Source organism: Rhipicephalus sanguineus, chromosome 3 (genome assembly GCF_013339695.2).
Source record: "Rhipicephalus sanguineus isolate Rsan-2018 chromosome 3, BIME_Rsan_1.4, whole genome shotgun sequence".
Classification (NCBI taxonomy): Eukaryota; Metazoa; Arthropoda; class Arachnida; order Ixodida; family Ixodidae; genus Rhipicephalus; species Rhipicephalus sanguineus.
In genome coordinates this window covers 209408796-209430916 of record NC_051178.1, presented here as the reverse complement: position 1 = coordinate 209430916, position 22121 = coordinate 209408796, and the positions used below count along the sequence as shown (strand labels likewise).

General features: G+C 42.2%; 2 protein-coding genes across 2 annotated transcripts in view; one reads left to right on the top strand and one right to left on the bottom strand.

Annotated features, from left to right (window-relative positions):
* Positions 1-428, bottom strand: part of LOC119388195 (putative sodium-dependent multivitamin transporter) — a 59280-nt gene extending 58852 nt beyond the window's left edge. Inside the window, exon 1 of the mRNA XM_049413859.1 lies at positions 247-428. The gene's annotated coding sequence lies outside the window, so the exon portion shown is untranslated. The remainder of the gene's footprint in view (positions 1-246) is intronic.
* A 345-nt stretch (positions 429-773) lies between these two features.
* The window catches only part of LOC119386283 (intraflagellar transport protein 80 homolog), a 37352-nt gene continuing 16004 nt past the window's right edge, over positions 774-22121 (top strand). The window contains 9 exon segments of the mRNA XM_037653610.2: positions 774-1339; positions 1965-2075; positions 5051-5119; positions 5982-6181; positions 7932-8069; positions 10355-10479; positions 14249-14422; positions 18495-18569; positions 21928-22091. Coding sequence (XP_037509538.2) covers positions 5092-5119; positions 5982-6181; positions 7932-8069; positions 10355-10479; positions 14249-14422; positions 18495-18569; positions 21928-22091 — 904 coding nt within the window. The 5' untranslated portion in view covers positions 774-1339; positions 1965-2075; positions 5051-5091.

The window sequence follows — 22121 nt, the reverse complement described above, 5'->3', positions numbered from 1 at the left end:
TTTTGCCTTCAAGGACAATAACTTGTGTGCCGATCAAGCTGCCCGATGCAAAACTGCCGATATCCAATACTGTAACTTCGGCCGCTGCAATACTGCTCATGTTGCGTTCAATAAATGGGCTGCGATTTGCTACAGTTTGCATTCACTTCACCAGTTACGATCGAGACGGCAGTCATCAGCATCCACGCCTCCTCCAGCGTCCCATACCACCTTCGCGGAGATAAGAGGCAAACCTTGCCAACTTACGTGAGTAGGTCAGAGGTGCGCAGGCGTGTCAGTGCAGCATATGCGGGCACATGGGCGCTCCTGAATGTGCCCTTCCCGTAAGAAAGTCGATAGGAGGCGAATAAAGCTGCAAAAACAACAGCCACAGATTGATCGGACCACGTTCGGGTCATCCTTGTTTCGCGCACAAAATTTACCACCCACGTTGTGAGCACAACACAGCGTGCAGTGGTACCGGTGGTACGGCCAGGTAAGGCGGGAAGGTTCGTGCTTTTCAAGAAAAACCGGTATTCATCTCATAAAACATTCAGAATATCTTAAATTTTGTTGAATTTGTTATTTTCGTGTACCTTTACCAGTTTGTAATCTTGTTCTGCGTTATTCAAAGTTTGAGAAAACGAAACTAGCCACCATAGTGAAATAATTGAGTTTTGCATAGTGGCAATGGCAACCATGGCATGACCCGTTGCTAGGCGACCAGAGGTCCGCGTTATTCGAGCACTCTGTAAACAAATTTCGCTGGGAACAAATAAGTTGCTACTACATCTAGTCGAGTACCGAGGCAGTGCAAGAGGCTAAGAATACAGAGCACATAGGGCAACCAGCATGCGGCTGAAAACATATTTGCCAAAAGAACGGAGGCATATCCTTTTACTTACCGACTCGTGCATGCGGAGGAAGCAGCCTGTTCGAGCGTCGTCAGCTGAAATTATAACGCCGGAGTTCTTTCGTTGTGCACGGCAGTTCATTTATCTACTTGTCTGCTATTCAGCACATTTTGTGAATAAGTGACCATATTACTGTTCATTGAAGTTTTGTGCATCATGTAATCTTTCATAGTTGTGTGATCGAACGTGCCTTAACATTCTCAATGCACATGCTGAAATTGCCACCGGGGTCACCTGGAGTTCGACCGATGAGGTGCTGTCTTGCAGCGATGATCACCAGATCCTGTCGTGGAACCTGGTCTCTAAAGACAACGCGAAGCTCGCCGATCTCCCTGAGGAACTGTACCCAACGTCTATACACGCACTTCCTCGAATAGCGGGTACCGGGCTGACGTCACGGAAGAACACTGGGAATGCTGATGTCATTCTTGTCACAGCAAGCGACGGTGAGGGTCGCACGCTGATGCACGCGTAGTTGAATGTGTTCACCTGCTCAGGCCCGGCCGTTCGACTTGCCTATATTTGCGGTTTCGTAGAAATTTCCGCACTCACTCACTTCACCTATGCGTGTCTGTGGTATACTGTCATTTTTTTAAAATATTCCATGTCACACAATGTGCGTACTGCATTCCAAAACACATTCTTAAGGCTGGTTATTTTGTGTGAGCAACACACAACCAGATATTCATTGCGAGATTACTAACACTGCAGTGGCCTGCATTTTCATTTGAAGAACTTAAAGAAGAACAGGCTGATGCACATTTTTTAAGTTGAATTAACTCCGCCACACGCATATTGTGTCTGAAATGATTATACTTGGAGGTTATGAAGGCTTGAAACTGCTTATAAGTTGTTTAAATATTTACTTCATACTAAAGCTGGCCACAAGATGCCAGACTTGGAGTCACTGACATTATCATGACGATGTCAATTTTCATGACATTATGAAGACGTGGTGAGCATATTAGATCTCAAAGGGATATTTTTTTTTTCAATCATAGCACCGAAATTTTAACACCAGACACTTGGCTATTTTGAGGAACTTGACACACAAACCAACTTTCTTTACAGGCAAACTCTACCTTCTCTCGAAAGCTGGCAGAATTGAAAAGGCAACTGATGCGCATAGGGGTGCAGTGCTTGCGGGTCAGTGGAGTCCAGATGCTACAGCTCTCGTGACAGGTAGTATTTTAACTACTCTATTTTTAGCAGCTTACACACGGTAGCTTGCCTCAGACTCCTGACAGTGGTGACTGTATATATTAAACAAAGGTATGCGCAGATGGTACACATGTAGGACAATGGAAAATTTACGTTGGCGGCTCACACCTCTACGCCGCTATGCCAAAAGCATAGAAGGAAGTTTGGCTACTCTTCCAGCACATATTAATATCCAATACCGTGCTCTCATATTGTCACAGTAATGTTGTAACAAATGTAAGTGTAAATGCTAAAACAAAAAGGCAGTCACCCCAGTGGCTCATTGGCTGTGACAATCTGGTTCTGAGCATTAGGTTATAGGTTTTATTTCCTGTTACTGCAGTCACATTTAAATAGGTGTGGATTGCAAAGCCCTATGTCTTCATTTCGTATTCTTGTGTCAGTTTTCCTATTCACATTATACCATCTCTGAAGTGAAGAGTGAATGCTATCTACGTAGCGCATCATAACATGGACAGAAGGAACGAAGACGAGACAAGTGCTAAATTTCAACAATGAAAATTTTATTTCCAGGATTGGTCATACTCATACACCTAAAAAACAACATGTACATAGCGATATCACTTTGAACATATGCATATGACTGCATGGCAATGATTTGATACCGGAACATCAAGAAATGGAATGATTACATTGCAAATGTGAACAAGTTTTAATGGCATGCTCAAATAATCCAACTCTCTCAGACCTTTTGGTCAGTGACCAAAAGGATTTGCTCAGTTTCTATTATTATTCTTACGCTCTCGTGCTTATCCCTGGCTAAAATAATCGTATCTTCAAAAAGAGGACAACAAGTGCATAATTTGCAATGAGATGCAAAAAAAACCATTGCTTGATACACTTCTTGTCTTGCTCCCAGGCTCTCTTAGGCAGTCATTGATGCATCTTCTGGTTTAGCCTATGTAGTACTGACTGCGTGACAGCAGAATACGATAGACCACCCTTACGACACATCTAACAAACTGATCTTTGTGGCTAGTTTCACAGACAGACTTTTTTTGTCCTCATTGGGTTGGTCATCTTACGCAGGGTGCTTAGCCTATTTGGGGCTGAAAAGACCACCTGTTCCTTACTTCAACTTTCTATCTCCTTCAGGCTATGCGATACCTGGTGTACATATGGATTCACAGGCAGTTTTCACCTGGTCATGGCCACTAAGCTCTCGCATTCTCGAGGCGGCATTGTTTTGACCACTCCTGTCTGAGCAGCTTTTCAGCCACTGACCCCAAGGCATGGTTAGGATAATCAGCGTCCTTTGGACGCTTGGATTGTTGCTGGAAACTGGACTTTATTACGGGTGGGAATGATTTTTTTAAGGCTTTCTTCAAACACAAGTTTGTTATGCCCCCCTTCACCAACTTCAAATTAGCGAAATGAAATTGTGGAAGAGATTTGTTAGCTCGTAAGCTGTAAACCCAGCAGGTCCAACTATCAGTGGAGATGAACTGAAAATTAAGAAACTGAAGCTTATTGTCCACAGGCACTTCAAAAATCACATCAAGGGGTCTCAGGCACTCGAAAAATATTATTAGGACTTCAGCATATTTTTCCTGGAACCTCCTACTAGGGCAATCCAGAAACACTAAAAAATCATTGCCAAATCTAAAAGCTCCCTGAAAAATTTTCAGTCCCGTGAGTTGTTCATACAAGTGCCTATGTAACTGTGCTAGGTATAGGTTTCTAAGGATGGGAGCCAGACACAACACCATGCATGCGCCTGTCAAGTGCAAATGGGGTCTATTGTTTCATGGCACAAAATTTGACGACTGGTAAAAAGGCAACCATTCTAAAAATACTTTTACTGACACACCTGCTTCCTGTGAAAACTTTATGGCACCATACTTGTCAATACATTCCTTGACAGAGTGAAGAAGGTCATTGTGTCAGTGAACGAATAGGCCCATATTAGACCGCATGTAGCCCCCACCCCTGTAAAGGTGGTTTTACTGCAGCGTAGGAGTGCTGTGCCATGAAAACACCTATTCAGGAAAGATCTGCAATGCTTTAATGTTAAATGAAAGTATTGCCCTCACGTCAATTAATCATTTTTTAAGTTTAAAAGCTTGTTATACAAGCTCATATGCTCTATAGTAATTTTTGAAACGTAACATATGTTACTGGTTTTCACCGGCATCCTTCTGGAATTCAATTTCTGCTACTATTCAAAGTTGCTTCCACTTCACTTCAAACCGAAAAAAATGACGTTTGCACATGCCTTGTTTCAATTTTAAAAAATATTGTGCAGGTTAGTTGGGTTATGACAAACATGCTCATTTTTCCTTATAATATATGATATATACTATTCGATTAGAAATTATTCAACCAAATCACTATTTGCTTCAAACCCAAAATTACTATTCGCACATCCCTACTGAGAAGGCCTTCAAGCCCTTGTCGACATGACACCGAACAAAATCGACAAACTCGTCAGAACCTTTAACGAGAAACGGGCCTTCAATATCTAGAACGTTCAGCTTTGAAAGTAAGTACGGGTAACTTGCTTCTTCCTTGTACCCCTTCCAGAAAGTGTAACCCAAAAAAAAAACATTTTCTTTGTGCGTCTTAGCACTGAAAAATACGTCTAGGACCTCCTTGTAGGATTTTCATATACTTTTCTGCAGCTTATCGAAATTAAACTTTTTGCAAATTTCTTTTGCTTTCGTTGCAACTCCCATCAGAGACACTTTCTTGTGCTCTTTGAAAATCGTGGACATCGCTTGACATCGCTTTTTTCCAAAAAAATTTATAGGAGAAAACGCCAAAACCTCCCTCTTTGTAAGCTAGCATGACACACAACTAATTATTCTTCATGTAAGATTGTACGGGTTTAGTTTCTTCGTTTCTTCTTCTGTCCATGTTTTGCTGCGCTATTCAGATATCATTCACACTGCGACTGACCAACAATTCCTAAACTAACCTCTATTTGTTGCTTGCAGCTGGTGAGGATGGCCTTCTAAAAATTTGGTCCAGAAATGGGATGCTGCGGTCCACATTGGCGACACACTGTGAGTGCCGTTGAGATTCTGTCAGCATATCCTTTAATGCTTATTATCACTGATACTTTTTGAGCAAGGTCAACACATTCGCACAGCACAAATACCATCACAGTCTAATTTATGATTTGCCTGACCTATTAGGTTTTTCAATAGACATAATCTTTACCACGTTGGCTGCTGCAAAAGTACTTGATTGCACGTCAGTGCAGTTCCATTAAAGAAAAAATCAATTGTAAACCAAGCTGTATGGTACTTACATGTCCATTCATGTACATTGAGTAATAATGACAATATGTTATATCGCAACACTAATTAGAACTGCGAAACTACAGTAATTCGACATCCATGAAGATACTGTTGTATTGCTTCGAACAGTGAGCTAGAGTGCTTATTGTAATGATAATCATTGATTTTATGAAACACGTTTGCCAAGCTGCATTATAAATCTACAATATAACAAAATTAGTGATACACTTTACACTGCCTGACACCTTGTTGGCCATTTAAACAATTTGATTGTCTCTCTGAGATGTGAATCTGTTTGAATTGTTTGTCCTTTTTTGGAAACAGTGCCACTGAGGAAAACTATTATTTCTCTTGCTTTTAATGTCTGAAGTGATAGAATAATATCTGTGGCCTCTTGCAGTAAGGCTAAAGCCTTCGAAAGCTGATAAGCACTTCAAGAAAATCTGATAGTAACGTTCTAGCAACTCTTTCAAAAAATTAGCATAACTTAGCATAGCATAGCTTAGCATAACTTAGCATAATTAGCACAGCTTCCCATTAGCATAAGTGAACACTTCTCATGCACTAGATAGGATGCATGCTGGGAAGCTTACATAGCGAGCTCTACTGCATTTGTTTATTTCAGCACAGCCCTTATATTGTGTTGCCTGGGGACCTAATTCAAACCAAGTTTTATATAGCATTGGTGCTCACTTGGTGATCAAACCACTTCAGCCTAACTCGAAGCCAGTTCAGTGGAAAGCCCACGATGGTCTGATCTTGGCAGTGGCGTGGAACACAAACAACAACATGATAATATCGGGCTCCGAGGATTGCAGATACAAGGTATGTCATTGTTGGATGGATGGATGGATGGATGTGCAAAAAATATTCAAATCACATTTCATGTGAAGAATTGTAAACGAGACTGAAGTTCAATGGAAGGTGGAGGCTTGAAGTGATAAGAAAGTGTCGAGCAAGCAATGTCACTGGAGTCGACATTTTGACGAGGGGACTTGTATTCATCAGTGGTCAACCTCTTCACACAACACAAGAAATCGTCAAACAAGAAATGATGCTGCAGCCAATGCTTTAACGAAGGGACTTGTAGAAAGGCTGGCTCCAGGGAGATTCCTTGATCGACGATTTTTCATGTTGTGTGAAGTGGTTGAGAAGTATGCTTCATACCAGAATTTTTCAATCATATGATCATACGAATTGTGAAACATCTTTCCGAAACCTGAACACACCCATGGACAGACTTGTGGAGGATATAAAACTGATGTGCCACCTGGAAACGACGACAGAAAACACAACGTATCGCTGCAGTCTTCGCTGTCAATGCACGAGTTACGGCGGCAAGAATTAGGTGAAGTACTTTCAAGACAGGTCAAAAAGTGCTATGGCCGCAGTATCTCTTGCAAAATGTAAGCCGCAAACATAAAACACACCACTCGCTTCATCAATGCAGCATCGCTTGCACTCCTGTGCAATGCAAAATGCACAAAGATTCCATTTATGAGCTCGTTCTTTCACCTACAGATGGTGGCAAAATCAGCAGACCTCCGTGATTTCAGCCAATGGTGTGTCCAGATTTGATCCATGGAGCCTGTGGAGAGTTTTCCAACTCACATGGTTGGAGAACTCTGGCTTCATACAGTGCCCTGAATTCTTATTTATAACAGCTGTAGCAGAAAATTTTGTGTTATGTGTTAAATTACTTGACTGATCGGCGCAGGAGGTTTAACATCCCGAAGCAACACTGCAGTTTGGAGTTATGCCATTGTAAAAGGCTACATAATAATTTTGAGAGCCTGGGGTACTTTAGCATACATCCAAATCTACATACAAGAGGAAGTTTGTATTTTGCTTGGTTTGGAATACAGCCACAATAGCTGGAGAGGAGAACCAAGCTGCAATCTCATGCTTAGCCGCATTGTTTCGTTGAGATTTCCCAGAATTATGTCATTTTCTTTTTTGGTCACATTATCTAATCAAGCACTTGACAACCTTACTTACCTGCTTTGGTCAGAAAAGAAAAAAACAATTTACCATTATGTGCTCATCTTGGCCATAGCTGTACTTTGGTGGACAAGGTCGGTTTCACTTCTTGTAGACAACTAAAAGTGCTGACAAACTATGCAGGCAGTGATGTCAATGGTTGTATTAAGCTATAGTGACCAAAGCGATGCAATCCTGTTGCAAAACTTGAGTGAAAACAAAGAAGCAGTCAATGCTAAATCTCACTTTAAACCTTTAGTAAGACCACAGGCCATTGAACATGTAAATCAGCTTCGTGAAAGGTTACAGTGTTATATTTATTGTGTGAGTAGCATTAAAGCACTGAGCATTCCCTCATTTCAGAACTTTATGCATTGGCAGCCTCATATGCACATTGTGATTTATTAAAATATTCTGCTACAGTAAGAATATCAGGTATGGTCATGATATGCATAGTTTCAACAATGATCATTGGAACTTTTTGTGCTGCAATTACATGTATAGCATCTCATGAAACACACAGGAAGATAAAATTGTTGTCCCATTCAAACAAAAGCGTGTTTGTGTCTTTTTCATTCGCTACACTTTGCTTCAGCTATGGGACATATTTGGCCACATCCTGTACGCAAGTCAAACCAATGACTACCCTATAACATCAGTTGCTTGGACACCTGACGGCGAGCTGTTTGCTGTTGGATCGTTCAATTCTTTGCGTCTCTGTGATAAGACAGGGGTAAGTCAACTGTTTGAATAAAGATAGGGGCTCAAGATAAAACGTTACAAATTTAAAAAAAAAGTGCACACAACATTATGCAAAGTATGAAGAATGTTTCATCCTTCATTTTTGCCTCTGCCCTTCAGGATTATAACGTTCCTGTTCATGAAATGTGTCATGTCCCATTGCTATCAGTTTATATGTTTTTAGTTGTGGTCATGGCTGCTGCATTACGAGTAATGTGGAAATATATGACTCTAAATTGCTTGCATTAAGCCATTGAGAACATCATAGACACTGAAAGTTTACTGCTTGCCCTTGCTGCTGTTGCTGCCGCTTATCATATGCACACTAGCTTTCCCCATAGTCTGCTTTATTAAGTCAGGTGTGCTTTTTGTTTACCTTTGCTAGTGTCACTAAAACGTTATCATATTACACACACACATATTACAAAACACCATACCTTTAAAGCAAAGCTTTCTTTGCCTTCATTCCCAGGATTGGCATGACTGCTTTCTGCAGGGTTCGTCAATATCATGGTGGATGTGTTTGTGGATAAACATGCAAAGGTTGTACAGTTAGGACTCGACCTAACGAAACCCGATTTTACGAAGTCTGCGATCTAATAAAAAAAATTTCTACTATTCACTGGCAGGTAACCATAGGGTGCAATGTTGTCATCATCGCGAATCAATGAAATTAACTTGGCACCAAATTCCATTTAACGAAGCTTTCCTGAAATAAATGAATAAAAAAGCAGTCTAATTTTGACACAGAAGGGTTGGCTCACAGCGTGCACTTTAACACTGTTGCGTTAAAACATCTACCTGAGGTTAAAATCACAGCGCAACCCACGTGACACCCACGAAGAAAGACACGACACAAGTGCTGTTTTCAGTGTTTGTGTCATGTCTTTTTTGTGGGTATCTTCTGTGTTTGCGCTGTGATTTTAACCTCAGGGATATCTACCAACTAGACCCAAATGAAGTTTTATTAAAACATCTAACCAACCTAGTCAAGACCCTAACTTTATTTGATGAGGCTGCACGCCATGTTCATGCATGGAACAACGGACTCGACCGTTGCTAGTGCTCTGTGTACCAGATGGCACTAGGAGCGGTGGTGGCTTATTGTCCCTCTAAATACTCCCACATGAACACTACGGTGGTTGCTTTCATTATTTTATGGCTTACATGACAGATGGCACTGATTGGTTCCTCGCAACTTTTTTGCTCAGCCTGCTTGCACAGTCACTGCATTCGTTCTTCCCATCTTTGCATATCGGTAGTCTGTCATAGCTTCATGTGAACGTCTACCTGGTGTGCACTACCCGAACATGGAAGGCTTCATGTCTGAGCCACCCTCGTCGACATTTAACATGCGCAGGTGTGGGTTAGCAGCAAATACATTGTCGCAGTAGCTTTTGGGTGTCGCTAAGTTACAGTTGTAGGTTTTGAAGAACCAGAAATTCCTTTCTTGATTTTACAATCATCCCAATTTAATGAAATAATTCAAGTCATGGTCACCACTTCGTTAAATCGAGTTTCATCTATATGTGCATGGAATGCTAATACCAGCAAAAGTGGTTATCATTATTGTTAATTATATTTTTTTGCTCGGTTTGTCTTACACAGTAATGAGATTGAGTATAAGCACGTAACCCTGTTTCATGTAGATACTACAAAAGCAACTTATTGTTCATGAACAATCATTCGTAGTGTTCAGGTCTTCACAACCCCTATGTACATTTTCACGCATCGTTTTTGTTCCAGAGCACATCCAAACTGGATGATGGGCATTCGTTGCAAACGCAGGAGAAGAGCATATCGGACACTGCTCATTGTCTTCACATAGTTAGCAACTTTACAGCACGCAGAAGTGGTGGCTTGTGTAAGGACTACACTGGGTCGAAGTCTCTGGAGAGGAGGAGCCCTTACATTCTGTTTGATTCTATTACTATAAACTGTGGTCTTCTCACTTCTATCACAACGTCATGACAGTTTAAGGCACTTGTCAGTGCCTTCAAATGTAGCTACATATATGTCATACTACTCTGCACGTACTACCTGCCACCACTGTCCTTCCCTCAGCTGGTACCACACATTGTCCTTGTACTATGAAGGACAAAGGCGGTGTTCTTTCGTTCAGTTGCCACTCCTGTAAGAACCTTGTAGGGCTGACAGAAGAATTTTTTGAGAAAGTATTTATAGTTTTGAAGGAGGTAATGTATCAAGCTTTTTTCTATTTAACAACTGCCTTTTGACGAAATGTAACTTTATTTTATCTTATTTTTCTTCCTCCAGTGGTCGTACTCCCTGGACAAGCCTCAAACACAGAGCATATACGCTCTGGAGTGGTCCAGTGATGGGACTCAGGTGGCTGGTGCTTGCGGTAATGGACAGGTCATATTTGCTCACATCATTAATAGGTGAGTGCGCCATTAATTCAGACAAGCACTAGTTAACTCCTTTTACGAGGATCCAAACTGTTTTCACACTGCAAACATGCATATATTTGCACACATGCACCCTACCCACCAACATAGCACCACTCTTCAGTGCAGCCAGGCCTACTACCATCGCCATCCCACTATTTCCGGTCTGCTTCAGCATGAAGACCTTTTCCAGCATTCTCTAATTACCTTTGTATTGCATCACCCGAGTCCATGCTCTGCCTTTGAATTTTGCCTAATTCTTTTGCATACTCAGCTGTGTTTTGATTGTTGTGAAACAGCGACTGCTTGCACATATACACCTCTTACTCATTCTAATAAAGTAAGTTCTGAAGATTCTTAATTGGCTGCACTGAACTAGGAGCATAAATTCACCACTCTGATAGTCATTATATAAAAGGTGCCACACTCGCACAGGCTATAAACTGACTTGAAAACTGTTGGCCACACTTAATTGTTTGATACCTCACTGGCATCACAGAAAACCCAGAGTTTTCAACGTGCTGCCTGGAATGGATGTGCTAAGTAACTATATAATTATAATTTTTTTAGTATATATCAACATTTTTCTGCCATAAATATATGCCTAGAAGATCTACTTATTATTAAAAAATAAATGGCAATAGTTTTGTGCAAGCATTCCTTTAAATGTACACAACATTTTGCAAAAACTTCGCTGCGCTAAATGTTAAAATGAAAGCAGTTACATTTCTCCGTTGTTCCTCTTTTTTTTTGGTTCGCCACTGGCACATGACCATAATGAATCCAGGAGGCCATACTTGGATCTACCAGTCTTTCACTTTCATTGCAAGCAGATGCAACCTATTGCACATGTAATCAATGCCTTTGCCTCTAGGAACATGGCTTCTTAGACTTGGTCACGACCCTCAAGATGATACCACGATGGCAAAGAGCCAAGGTTTAATCTTCCCCCAAAGAATAAAGGCCAGCTCTCAACTCCGGGCTTTTCCAATGCACAAACCAGAGCTTAAAGGGGCCCTGCAGCACTTTTCCAAGTAATCATCGAGGGACATCACTGTTGGAGTTTATTTCCTCACAAAACGATTGCCGCAAACATTTTTCAAAACTGTAAAGTACAAGCAGAGTTACAGGGATTTGTTGCCCACTTTAAGCGTCTTCTCTCTCCTTTTGTCCCAATGAGCACACTGAGCACTACGCAGGAAGGGATGACAAGGAGGCAAGAAGTAATGTCAGTGTGCGCCATGACCATGAGCACTTTCTTTTCTTTTCTTTTGAACATGGCGGCTCACTTTCGGCGTGACCACGAGCGCGCTAGTGCGCTTCTGTAGTGCGTAATTCTAGCACTTTAAGAGCACGGCACAGGTGCATGGCGGCATCCCACGGCGGCCATAGTAACTACGCAGCACATGAATGCTCAAATGAGCCAATGGCCATGTCTCTCCGCCTATGAAACAGTCGGGCCCATCAATGACGTAATTTGCTGAGAGAAGAGCGAGCGATTTCTAGCTGTCTTTGAAAAGTAATTGTAAGTTTCCTTGCCGCTTACTATTTGGCTCACATGTTCTCAGGAGCCTTGACTACTGATTGGCAGTATTTTCTCACCATGTTCAAAAAGCGTTGCAGGGCCCCTTTAAGGTGTCCCGCGATGGGGCATTAGCCTCTCACGGCAGCTGACATGAGGTGCCCCACTGTCTAAATTACTTTCGAAGAAATTCTTGCTGGCTTTGTTTAAAGGGGTATTGACTAGAGCTGTGCGAATAGCAAAATTTTGGGTGCGAAGAGAATTCGGATATTGAAGTGTGAGTGCGAATCGAATATTTTTCTAATATTTCTAGAATATTTCTCGAATATTTCTCGAATACTTCGAAGCGAAATTGCAGAAAAGAAAGTTAGAGAAGATTCCTAAGCATATTCTTATGAATAGCAACATGAAAGTGTTTCTTTTTGCTAGGTTGATGAAGCACTGGCGGGGTGGTGTTTCATAGTTGTCTTATCAAGAATGAGGCAATGTAGAGGCCGAATTGTATTTATGTGCATGATTTGGTGCAACCAAAGTGTTGCCGACAACACTTTACACGTGATAGGCAAAGATGCCATTTCCTCAGCCTCTCCTCCTCTTTCAACTTCTATGGAAGCCCAACTGATGTGGCGGACAAGGGTGTGCTCCCTTCAAGTCCGGAGTTCCAAATCTGCCTCGTAGACGTCGATATATAAGAACATCTGAAATTTTGTATGCTATAAAGCTTCGGCTTCCGATTTTTCGGACTTCCTGCCAAAATTTAGGGTCCAAAACAGCATTAATTGAGCCCCCACCTCTGCTACATCTTTCATCTCCATGTTGGAACCAGCGTTTTCTTGAGTTAATACATTTGCGACCGTAGCGGAGCTTGAAAGCAGCTTTGCCGCAATGTTGGGGTGTGATGAGGTGAAGCATATTGAAAGATGTAGGGACCACTTTCAATCGGACGTTGACTGTGTCTTAGCAAAGTTCGACCGTAACGGAGCTTGAAAGGCAGCTTTGCCGCAATACACAGGTGTGATGAAGTGAAGCATATTGAAAATCTAGGGACCACTCACAATCGGACGTTGTGTCTTGGCTAAGTTCTACCGTAACGGAGCTTGAAAGGCAGCTTTGCCGCAATATTGAGGTGTGATGAGGTGAAGCATATTGAAAATCTAGGGACCACTTACAATCGGACGTTGACCGTCTTAGCCAAGTTCGACCGTAACGGAGCTTGAAAGGCAGCTTTGCCGCAATATGAGAGTGTAATGAGGTGAAGCATATTAAAAATCTGAAGGGGTCACTTTTAATCGGACGTTGACTGTATTTGTTTTTGGGAAGTTCGAATAGTAAAATTCCAGTGCGAATCGAATCGAGTAGCAAACACTATTCGAAAAATATTCGAAATTTCGAATATTCGCACACCCCCCTAGTATTGACACAAAAATTTTCAGTTGTCTTTTTGCGCCAAATGAAAGGCCAAGCCATCAAGAGCCTAGAAAATGTAGTGCTAAGTGCGAGTGCACCCTGAAAAAGTAATTACAGTGTGTTTTTAAAAGCTAGTTTTGGTTCCTACTGTACCCTGACATCAAACACGGTATGAGCTTCTCGTCACATGCTCGTGCAAGATATAGTGACGTTTCCATGACCGCTCTGCACCGTGGCTCCATTGGTGACACACAAGTGGACATTTTGAATGTTTTGGTGACGCACCAGCAGCCATCTTGGAAGTTTTGGTACATGACGTCATCACAACTAGCCAGACTGCAGCGTGAAGTCACCAGAATTTGTACTGTAGCCTGACGTCAAGCTAGTGTCGATGTCGGTGATGGAAAAATTGACTTTAATATCGAAATAAAATATCTTATCAGCATTTGCTGAACTTCACATTTGCTCAGAGCCATCTCTGCACGCAGGAGGTTTGTATGGCAGAGTAAACTCGCCTAAGAAAAAAGGTGTCAGTACTCTTTAAATCAGCATATATAGAGTAGCTTGGCAAAGGGACGAATATTTTCCATGTGATCACCAAACCCACAACTTCTTGTGCTTCGGGAAAGCTACTGTGATTAGTCTCGGGGATACCTGTTCAACGTTGTTATTACTTAGCAAGATTTCACAGTCTATGGCCCATATTTGGCATTTGGGCCTCACAATACTAAATCGTCGTCACCATTTCCAACAGTAAATACCAGTTGAGAAAGGGGCTCTGTAACAAGCTTTCACACTGACATTTCCTTTTATTTTTTCACGTTATTCTTCTAGGAGGCTTGAGTGGAAAAATTATGAGGTTTCTATGGTGGGAAGAAAGATGGTGGCCGTAAAAAATGTTGTGACGGATATCACAGAAACGATGGACTTTCAGGACAGCATCATCAAGGTATCCATGATGTTTGGCCACTTGATTGTGGTTACATCAAACCAGTGCTACATATACAGGTCAGCCCAATCTTCGTGTTCTGTCATAATGCTGTGTTAATTAGATTTAATTATATTTTAACAGGGGGTAGTAGAGTAATTGAGTAAAAAGGTTGAAAGTAGATGCTTTCTGTCACTCTATCTTGCTTATAAATGTAAACTAAGCTCTAATGCATCACGAAGTGCAACATGACCCCTAAGATACCTTACTCACAAATTTCTCACTGAATTGGTTAACATAGTTGATGTCGAACCATAGACATATTGCTTTTAAAGTATTAATAGGAGAGCAGCTTTGGGATTAGTGGTGTTGCAGAAATGGAAAGAGAATGAAGGTGGTACTACTGTATTGAAATTATGCTCTTGGAAAACTAGTAGCATATATATATATATAACGTCTTTAGAATTTTCTAAAGCTGCTGATATATTCCGACGTAGTGTGCATGCGCTTCACAGCAACGTCACGTCCACAAAACATAGCCCTCTATAGTCCGGCGGCGCCTGACCACTGACGTGGCCGACTGCTTCTAGCGTGCTCAGACGTTGCCCAGCTCTGTATAGCTCCTGTTGCATTTCACGCTGGGTGCGCGCATATCTGGAACCTGTTTCGCAGGCTGTTTGCTGGGTTTCCAACAGGTGGCATGGCGCTTTCTTCGCATTACTGCGTATGCGCTTCTCCAGCTGTGGTCGCGTCATCGCGTTGGAACCGGTTCGACTGTTGGGGAACCCAATTTGTGCCTGGAAAAGCATCGCTGGCTTAACGTGATGAAACGTAACCTCCTCGCATGTGCACGTTGAGAAAGTCGGAGTATAACAGAACCTTAAAAGAGCCAAGTCCACAGTGAAACTAAGAAAAACACAGTTGTTTGGTACTGCCAATATGGTCGGGCCTGCTCCAACAGTTTCTTGCCAGTGTGCTCCTGCTACCAAAATACTTCAAACCTGTATTGCGGATAAAATATATGTAGCTCACTATTGTCGGTATTCAGGAGTAAAATTGGGACTTGGCTCTTTTAGGTTGGGCCGTTTCATTTGAGCTTGATTTGACAACAAAAAAGTAGTCTAAAAGACAGTGAATGAACAGTATAGGGATATTTTGCAACAAGATTAACACAATCTTGTGCTATTGTCGGTACCGTCCTTTGTTTCATGGGCATAATGGCAATGACTAGACTTGAAGAGCACATGGTCCTTCCTGGAAACAGGCGCACTGTCCTGGACTGTCGGCAGTGTTTTCTTGTTTCTGGCATCTATTGAAGGCCTCCAAAAAATGCTTCAGCTCTTTTTCTTCTTTTTAGCCTCTTAGCTGGTTTTATGCCGCACCGTTTAGGATGACTTCTTCTTCTTCAAGGTGCACAATAACTTCATTTCCATTTTCTTCCATTTCAAATATACCATCTTGGAGCGAAAGAAGGATATGGTACTGTAGCGCAAAACTTGAAAAGAAATACTAACAGACAGGCACACACACGCACACACACACACACACACACACACACACACACACACACATATTTGACACATGAAGCCATGGCAAGAGAAGCCGACGATGAGGAAGTGAGCGTAAGTGGAATAAAAAGCATGGTGTATGAGCCATAGCACGGCTACGACATCTAATGTCACATAAGTTGACAGGATGAAGAACTGGCAGCCACTTCATCAGCCGCACGTCATCAACGAAGTTATCAACAAGATGCCCTGACCATACATGAACCACCTAGCTGCACACAACGACCAGCATCATGACCACATCATCGACAGACTTTGACATCCCACAGTACGCCGGATCAGCGGAGGATGGACCAGTAGAGGACTGGTTCGACCTCTTCGAACGCCACGCTACCGCTGCATCATAGTCAGAACTGGAGGTGGTCGCCAACTTCAATGACTACGTCACTGGTGAGGCATTCTGATTTTACCTTACGCATATCTTCGAAAGCAGAGTCGTGGACAAAGATCAAAGAAGAAATGATCACCCGTTTTAAAGACTATGATGAAGACTTGTCCATAACCCATCAGCTGGAGGCCTTTCAACTCTCTCATCACAGTAACGAGGAGTCCTCACGCAGCAAGCGTATTTGCCAAACGAGACCTCATGTGAGAAAATTGATTGTACCATCTTATGAATCTTCCGAGTATACCTTACACATTCGAACACCAAATAGGAAGTTACAATTCCTGACAGACAAGGTAAAGCATCTGCTGACCGAAAAGCATCCAGACCGTTTTCCCAAAAGACCCAACCTACCGCCAGGTTTCTCATGGGCAAAGAAATCGGCATTTTCTACCTGCTTACTGCACCATAGGACTCCAGGCGTTGCTGAACAAACCAAATCACTCGATGCTTCGTGTCGCATACACGGCCCACAACGTGGTTTGGCATCAGCTGATGAAACTCGCGGCACGCCTCCCAAAGTGGTTGCATTTACGCATGACGAGCTGGCAAATCCTTGCGAAACCAGACTACACTGCGACTTGTCAGAGCAATGTTTTTCATCGAAGGTTTTCAGCTCAATAGTGAAGCAGCGTCTGCTGCAGTATCGTCCAGTTTTCAACCCCCGGAATGTCGAAGTGATATGGATTCGCCGTACAGCACCACCTCCAACAATAAAGACGAAAAGGCATTTATTACTTCGGGTGACACAGAACATGCATATCTCTCACCACTACATTACTCTGAGGCAACCAACAGTGTATGCTCATTCAGCGATGAAGATCATCAGAGATTTTCACAATCCCATCAGCAAGGCTAGCAGAGGCAAGTTAACAAATTTAAGCGACAAGAGAGACTCGAACAAAGGCAACGACGAAAGAAAACGTCATTGGAAGCGCAATCACAGCCTAAAGAAAAACACAAGAAAGCAAGGCAACTAAACCGCACACAAATTCATTATCTAAGACATCTTCGCAGAAAGGAAGGTCGTCAAGGAAGTTTTCTGCAAGAGAAATCAAAACTACGACACCACCCCAGAAAACGTCATAAAAGACATGAAATGCATCCTTGTACTCTGGAAGTACAGAGCCATCGTCTCATCAGACTCGATCAACGAACCCGCAAGCTCGAAACACGGTGTGTGCATAAATCACAATGAAGAAACTGACTCCTACGACATCTGACCAGTCGATGCTATAAGGCATCTCAACATTGTTAGTTTTTCACGGGAGCTCAAGCTGTGTCCAGGCACCGGGGAAGCCTATGTCATCTGCTGCGGAACAGCCAGCCTCACTTACCAGAGCTGTGCTGGACATAGCTAGACTGCTGAACCATGTTTTAAAGTTCTCATGAGGTCATTGAACTCACCAGGGACATGGAACTATTGGCCTGATTTTCTCATATAACACTTCTAGTTCACTTTTGTTGTTAGTAACTCACGCACTCTTTCGGGGGGAGGGGGGGGGGAATCATGTGCACATGAAGCCATGGCATGAGAAGGCGATGATGAAGGAGTGAGCGTGAGTGGAATAAAAAGCATGGCGTATGAACCATAGCACGGCTACCACATCTAGCGTCACACACACACGCACGCACAGACGCACACACGTTAGAGTAGGAAATTCTAGTATTGTAGGAAGAAATAAGCTGGGGTGGGGGCACTTATTTTTGAAAACTAAACGTATGACATACTGACTTCTTTATTTTACTACTGCAACAGAACACATAGTAACATTGTCTTGACTGAAACTATATGGTTGCGGAATACCTTGTAGTGTTGGTCACGTCAATAAGCTAAGCTAAAAGTGCCAGAATATATTTACTTCGAAAGATGAGCTGAATTTTTGCACCCACATGTTGTTCTGGTATTTTGTTTTAGTTTCATGTTGTTTCTTACAGGGTTTTACTTTAAGCAAAAGGCAGCATTAATGCAGCAATGTCTCCCCGTGTCTAACCTGTGCTTTGTCCACCTGTTTGTATTCGTTTCTATTCTTTTCTTTTCTTACTGTGGCCAGCAGGTATGCCTGTCTGTGGGTTTTTATCATTCTGCACAGTCTCACATGCCATCTGCAGTATTCTCATTTAGTGAAAATTATCATCGTCAAGAATCCATTGAAATTGCAAGCAGTTTGATGTTGCTATTTCACTCTTTATTTACAGCAAGAAGAATTGGAACACTCCCCATATGTTTGATCTGAGGGAAGGCAGCATCTGCCTCATCTTACAGGCTGAGAAGTGAGTAGTGCAAGCCCTGTTGAGAAATCACTACAGCTGTAGGTTAGTTGAGCAGTTACTGAACCTTTACATTGTCTGGTTGCTTGTAGTAAATACTTATTTTTTCTTATTGCTCTATTGTCTTTGGAGATGCACCCTTACTAAAGCCTAGAGCAGTTCATGGGCACTTTCAGAAATGAATGAATGAATGAATGAATGAATGAATGAATGAATGAATGAATGAATGAATGAATGAATTTTTATTGACATTCTGAAGCAGCTTACTAGACATGCATCTCAGAAGGCCAAGAATTGTACAACAAGAAATGTATAACTATTTCTGCACTAATTACTAAGTTTCTTGCTTCACTGAACATTATTTTTCTTCATATTTTTTACTGCATAAGACTACCTAACAAATTTTTTAAACGTGAAGCATTTCTTAGCGAAGCTTTGGCACTTCGAGCGTTTTTTTTTGTATCTGTCTGTCTGTCTGTCTGGCTGTTTGTCCATCCATCCCCGTCCGTCCGTTCGTCCGTGTATTTATGCATGTATGTATGTAGCCGTCTACATCTGGGTGCTCTCATGATCGCCTCCTTAACTTGGTGTAGACCAAAATTGGCATGGGAGGGTAAGAGGATTTGACGAATATGACTGTCGGGTCATGACATGAATAACGTGAAAACCTTGTCGAATACATCATCAACCCCTTTCCTCCAGACACGTGTGGCATATACCCGTTTACCGCGGGCCGCAATGTACAGGTATGCACCACACGTGATTGGCAGTTTATATCTACCCAGGAACGGTGAGAACACACATTGGTAATTTAAATACAAGAGTGATTAGAAAAACCAACATTGGCAGCATTGACCCGATGAATGAAAAGAATAAAAATTAGGATCCCAGCAGGAATCGAACCCAAGCATTCTGCGTGGCAATTGGGTATTCCACCACAGAGCCACGCCAGGTCCATAAACTAGTTTGGAAAAACAGCCTATGCAGGCGTAATGTCGGTGCAACGTCAATTCTGGTTGTGGTTTTGGCTAACTAATTTCACAAGAGAGCAATAAACACTACTAATGTACTCCTACGGTACAGGCGTCGTATCATATTAACGTCGGTGAATCCAGTGTTGGCTCCGCTTTTATAACTTTCTAATAAACATTACATTTGTATTCCTATGATTCAGCAAGCTATATTGAAGCATTGCTCGACCCCGGAGGAATACATTAACGAAAATTACGTATGATATTCCCATGATTGCACCATAGAGTGCACTTAGTTTCGATAATACTGACGTATGTACTCTAATGTGAGGGCTGATGTTACGTCGCACCATAAGTTACCCTTTAAACGCCGGTGTTGTCGTCGACGTGCCTGGTAAGCCTATGATGTGCACACAGCTACTACACTTTCAAAAACACGTCGATTCACCTCGTAACGCTTGGCTCAAAGCCGTAAAATACCACATAGAAGTGCTCGCTGACTGCTTTGCATGAAACCGATTCCCACAATGCATGGGATCTGCTGAATTTTTTTTTCTTTCATTTTCTCAAAAAACAGCTTTTGTCCACTTTTCTTTCTACGTCAGTACAACTATTCTTACGCCGTGATAAATACTGACAGTTGTCGGGGTGTGAAACCTGCTGACTCTGGCTCCATCTTGTTGTCAATGTGGACTCGTCTCTGAGGACGACATTTTGGGCCTTGGACAGCTAAGGCCTTGGACTGCTAGGTTCATAATACTTTTTGCAGCATGAAGCTAAATTAGCAGGGAAGGCAACACTAAGAGCATATTTTTCATTTACAGCCCCAAAAGCCTTTTCTTTTTCACTTTTACTGTGAAATCTTCTTTGTTATCTATGTGAAAACACTGAATTCATTTGCTGTAAATTAAGAAATAGTTGTTCAGTTTCAAATCCGCTTGTAGCACTACACTCCTTATGCTTTCTAGTATTTGTCTGTATGTTAGTAGCAACTTTGTGTTACGGTAAATAGGTATGTCTTCATTGTTTCATCAAACAATAGAAGGTCATTACTAATTATCTCAAGAGCTGCTCGACTTATTGTAAATATATTCTGATATTTAAAATTAGCTCAAGAAACTAAACCAACATTTGCAGTTTCATCTAGTTTGGTCAAGAAATAGGTAAAATTATCTTCATATCTCCTGTCTCCTTTGAAGAGGCCATATGAAAAGTGGGAGAGAGAAGCTTTGAAGAATGCTGGAGATGACAGCCCAGCCATATAGTTGGCATGCTACACCTTGCCAACCATATGGTACAGTGTAGCCATATGGTTGCCATAAAGATATAAAAGATATATGAAAGTTTCAGTCGTTATACATAAAAAACAGTAAAGAGCTGCAATGCTACTAATGTGGTGGGGACAGATTGGTGAATACATCAACACTGTGACATTGTAGGCCAACAGCAAATTCGCAAGCTTAGTATGTTGTCACAAGACATATGTCACCAGCCCAGACGAATACTACTGTTGTCCTTGTGGAGCAATCACACATATATGCTGCACTTCTAATTTTGCTTTCACTCTGCCACAGTGGCGTATCCAGGGGGTGGCACACCGGGCCTGTTCCCCCCTCCCCCCCTCCCCGAAATTTTTTTCCCATAGGAAACAGAGCACAAAATGACACTTGACCACACTTATCTGCCCAGACCCCATGTCGGATAAAGGAGGTGCCCCCCCCCCTGAAAAAAATTTCTGCCTACGCCACTGCTCTGCCACATTGTTGCTTCTTTGGTGCCTTCTCCTGTACAAACACAATAGGTTCCTCGGCCTCTTCTGTCTTTAGCACTCATCATATTTCGCTCAGTGTTGTCATGACATAGTTGGCCGGAGTGTCAATTTTCAGAAACAAAGGTGACAAGGCCAGTACATGTTGTAGTGCATTGTTTTCTTTACTATATATTTCATTTTGTGATCATCATGATGACATCATGATGGTCACCACAGAGTGGGTGGGCAGCTTTGGTAACAAGTGTGACATTATGAGCGAATGACATTGGTGATGTCACTGCATCAAACGGCATGCTTCTTCTTCCACCTGTTCTCCTTCCCTTCACAAAGCAGCTGGCTTGGAGAATGCAACTCACACCCACATTTCTGCTTTTGCGATAAATACATACTCCCAGTTTCTTTCATTTTTGGCACTCTACTAAATCAAGAGCTACAACCTGCGTCTGATTAAAGCGTGGCATACGTATATGTTGACCCGCTTAGGTGTTCAGACTGATGCAGTTGGTGCAGTACAAATATTGCTTGTCCTTGAATGATTTTAGCATCTTTTCATCGAATGATCCACTGCTGTTTCTATTTAAATGTAAGTAGGGATCGTGTTTGTCGGAATGCCCTGCAGGTACTTTGCGCTTGTCGAGAGTGGTGGCATCTACGTGTATACATATGACGGCAAGTTTGTGTGTGCACCAAAGTGGGTCGGCATGCGTCCAGACATGCTTGACCACTTCACCGTGGCTATTAGCAATGCTCTGTTGGCAGTACGGGACAAAGCTGATGAGAAAGGTATGCATGACCTCGTATTAGTGGCTGCTT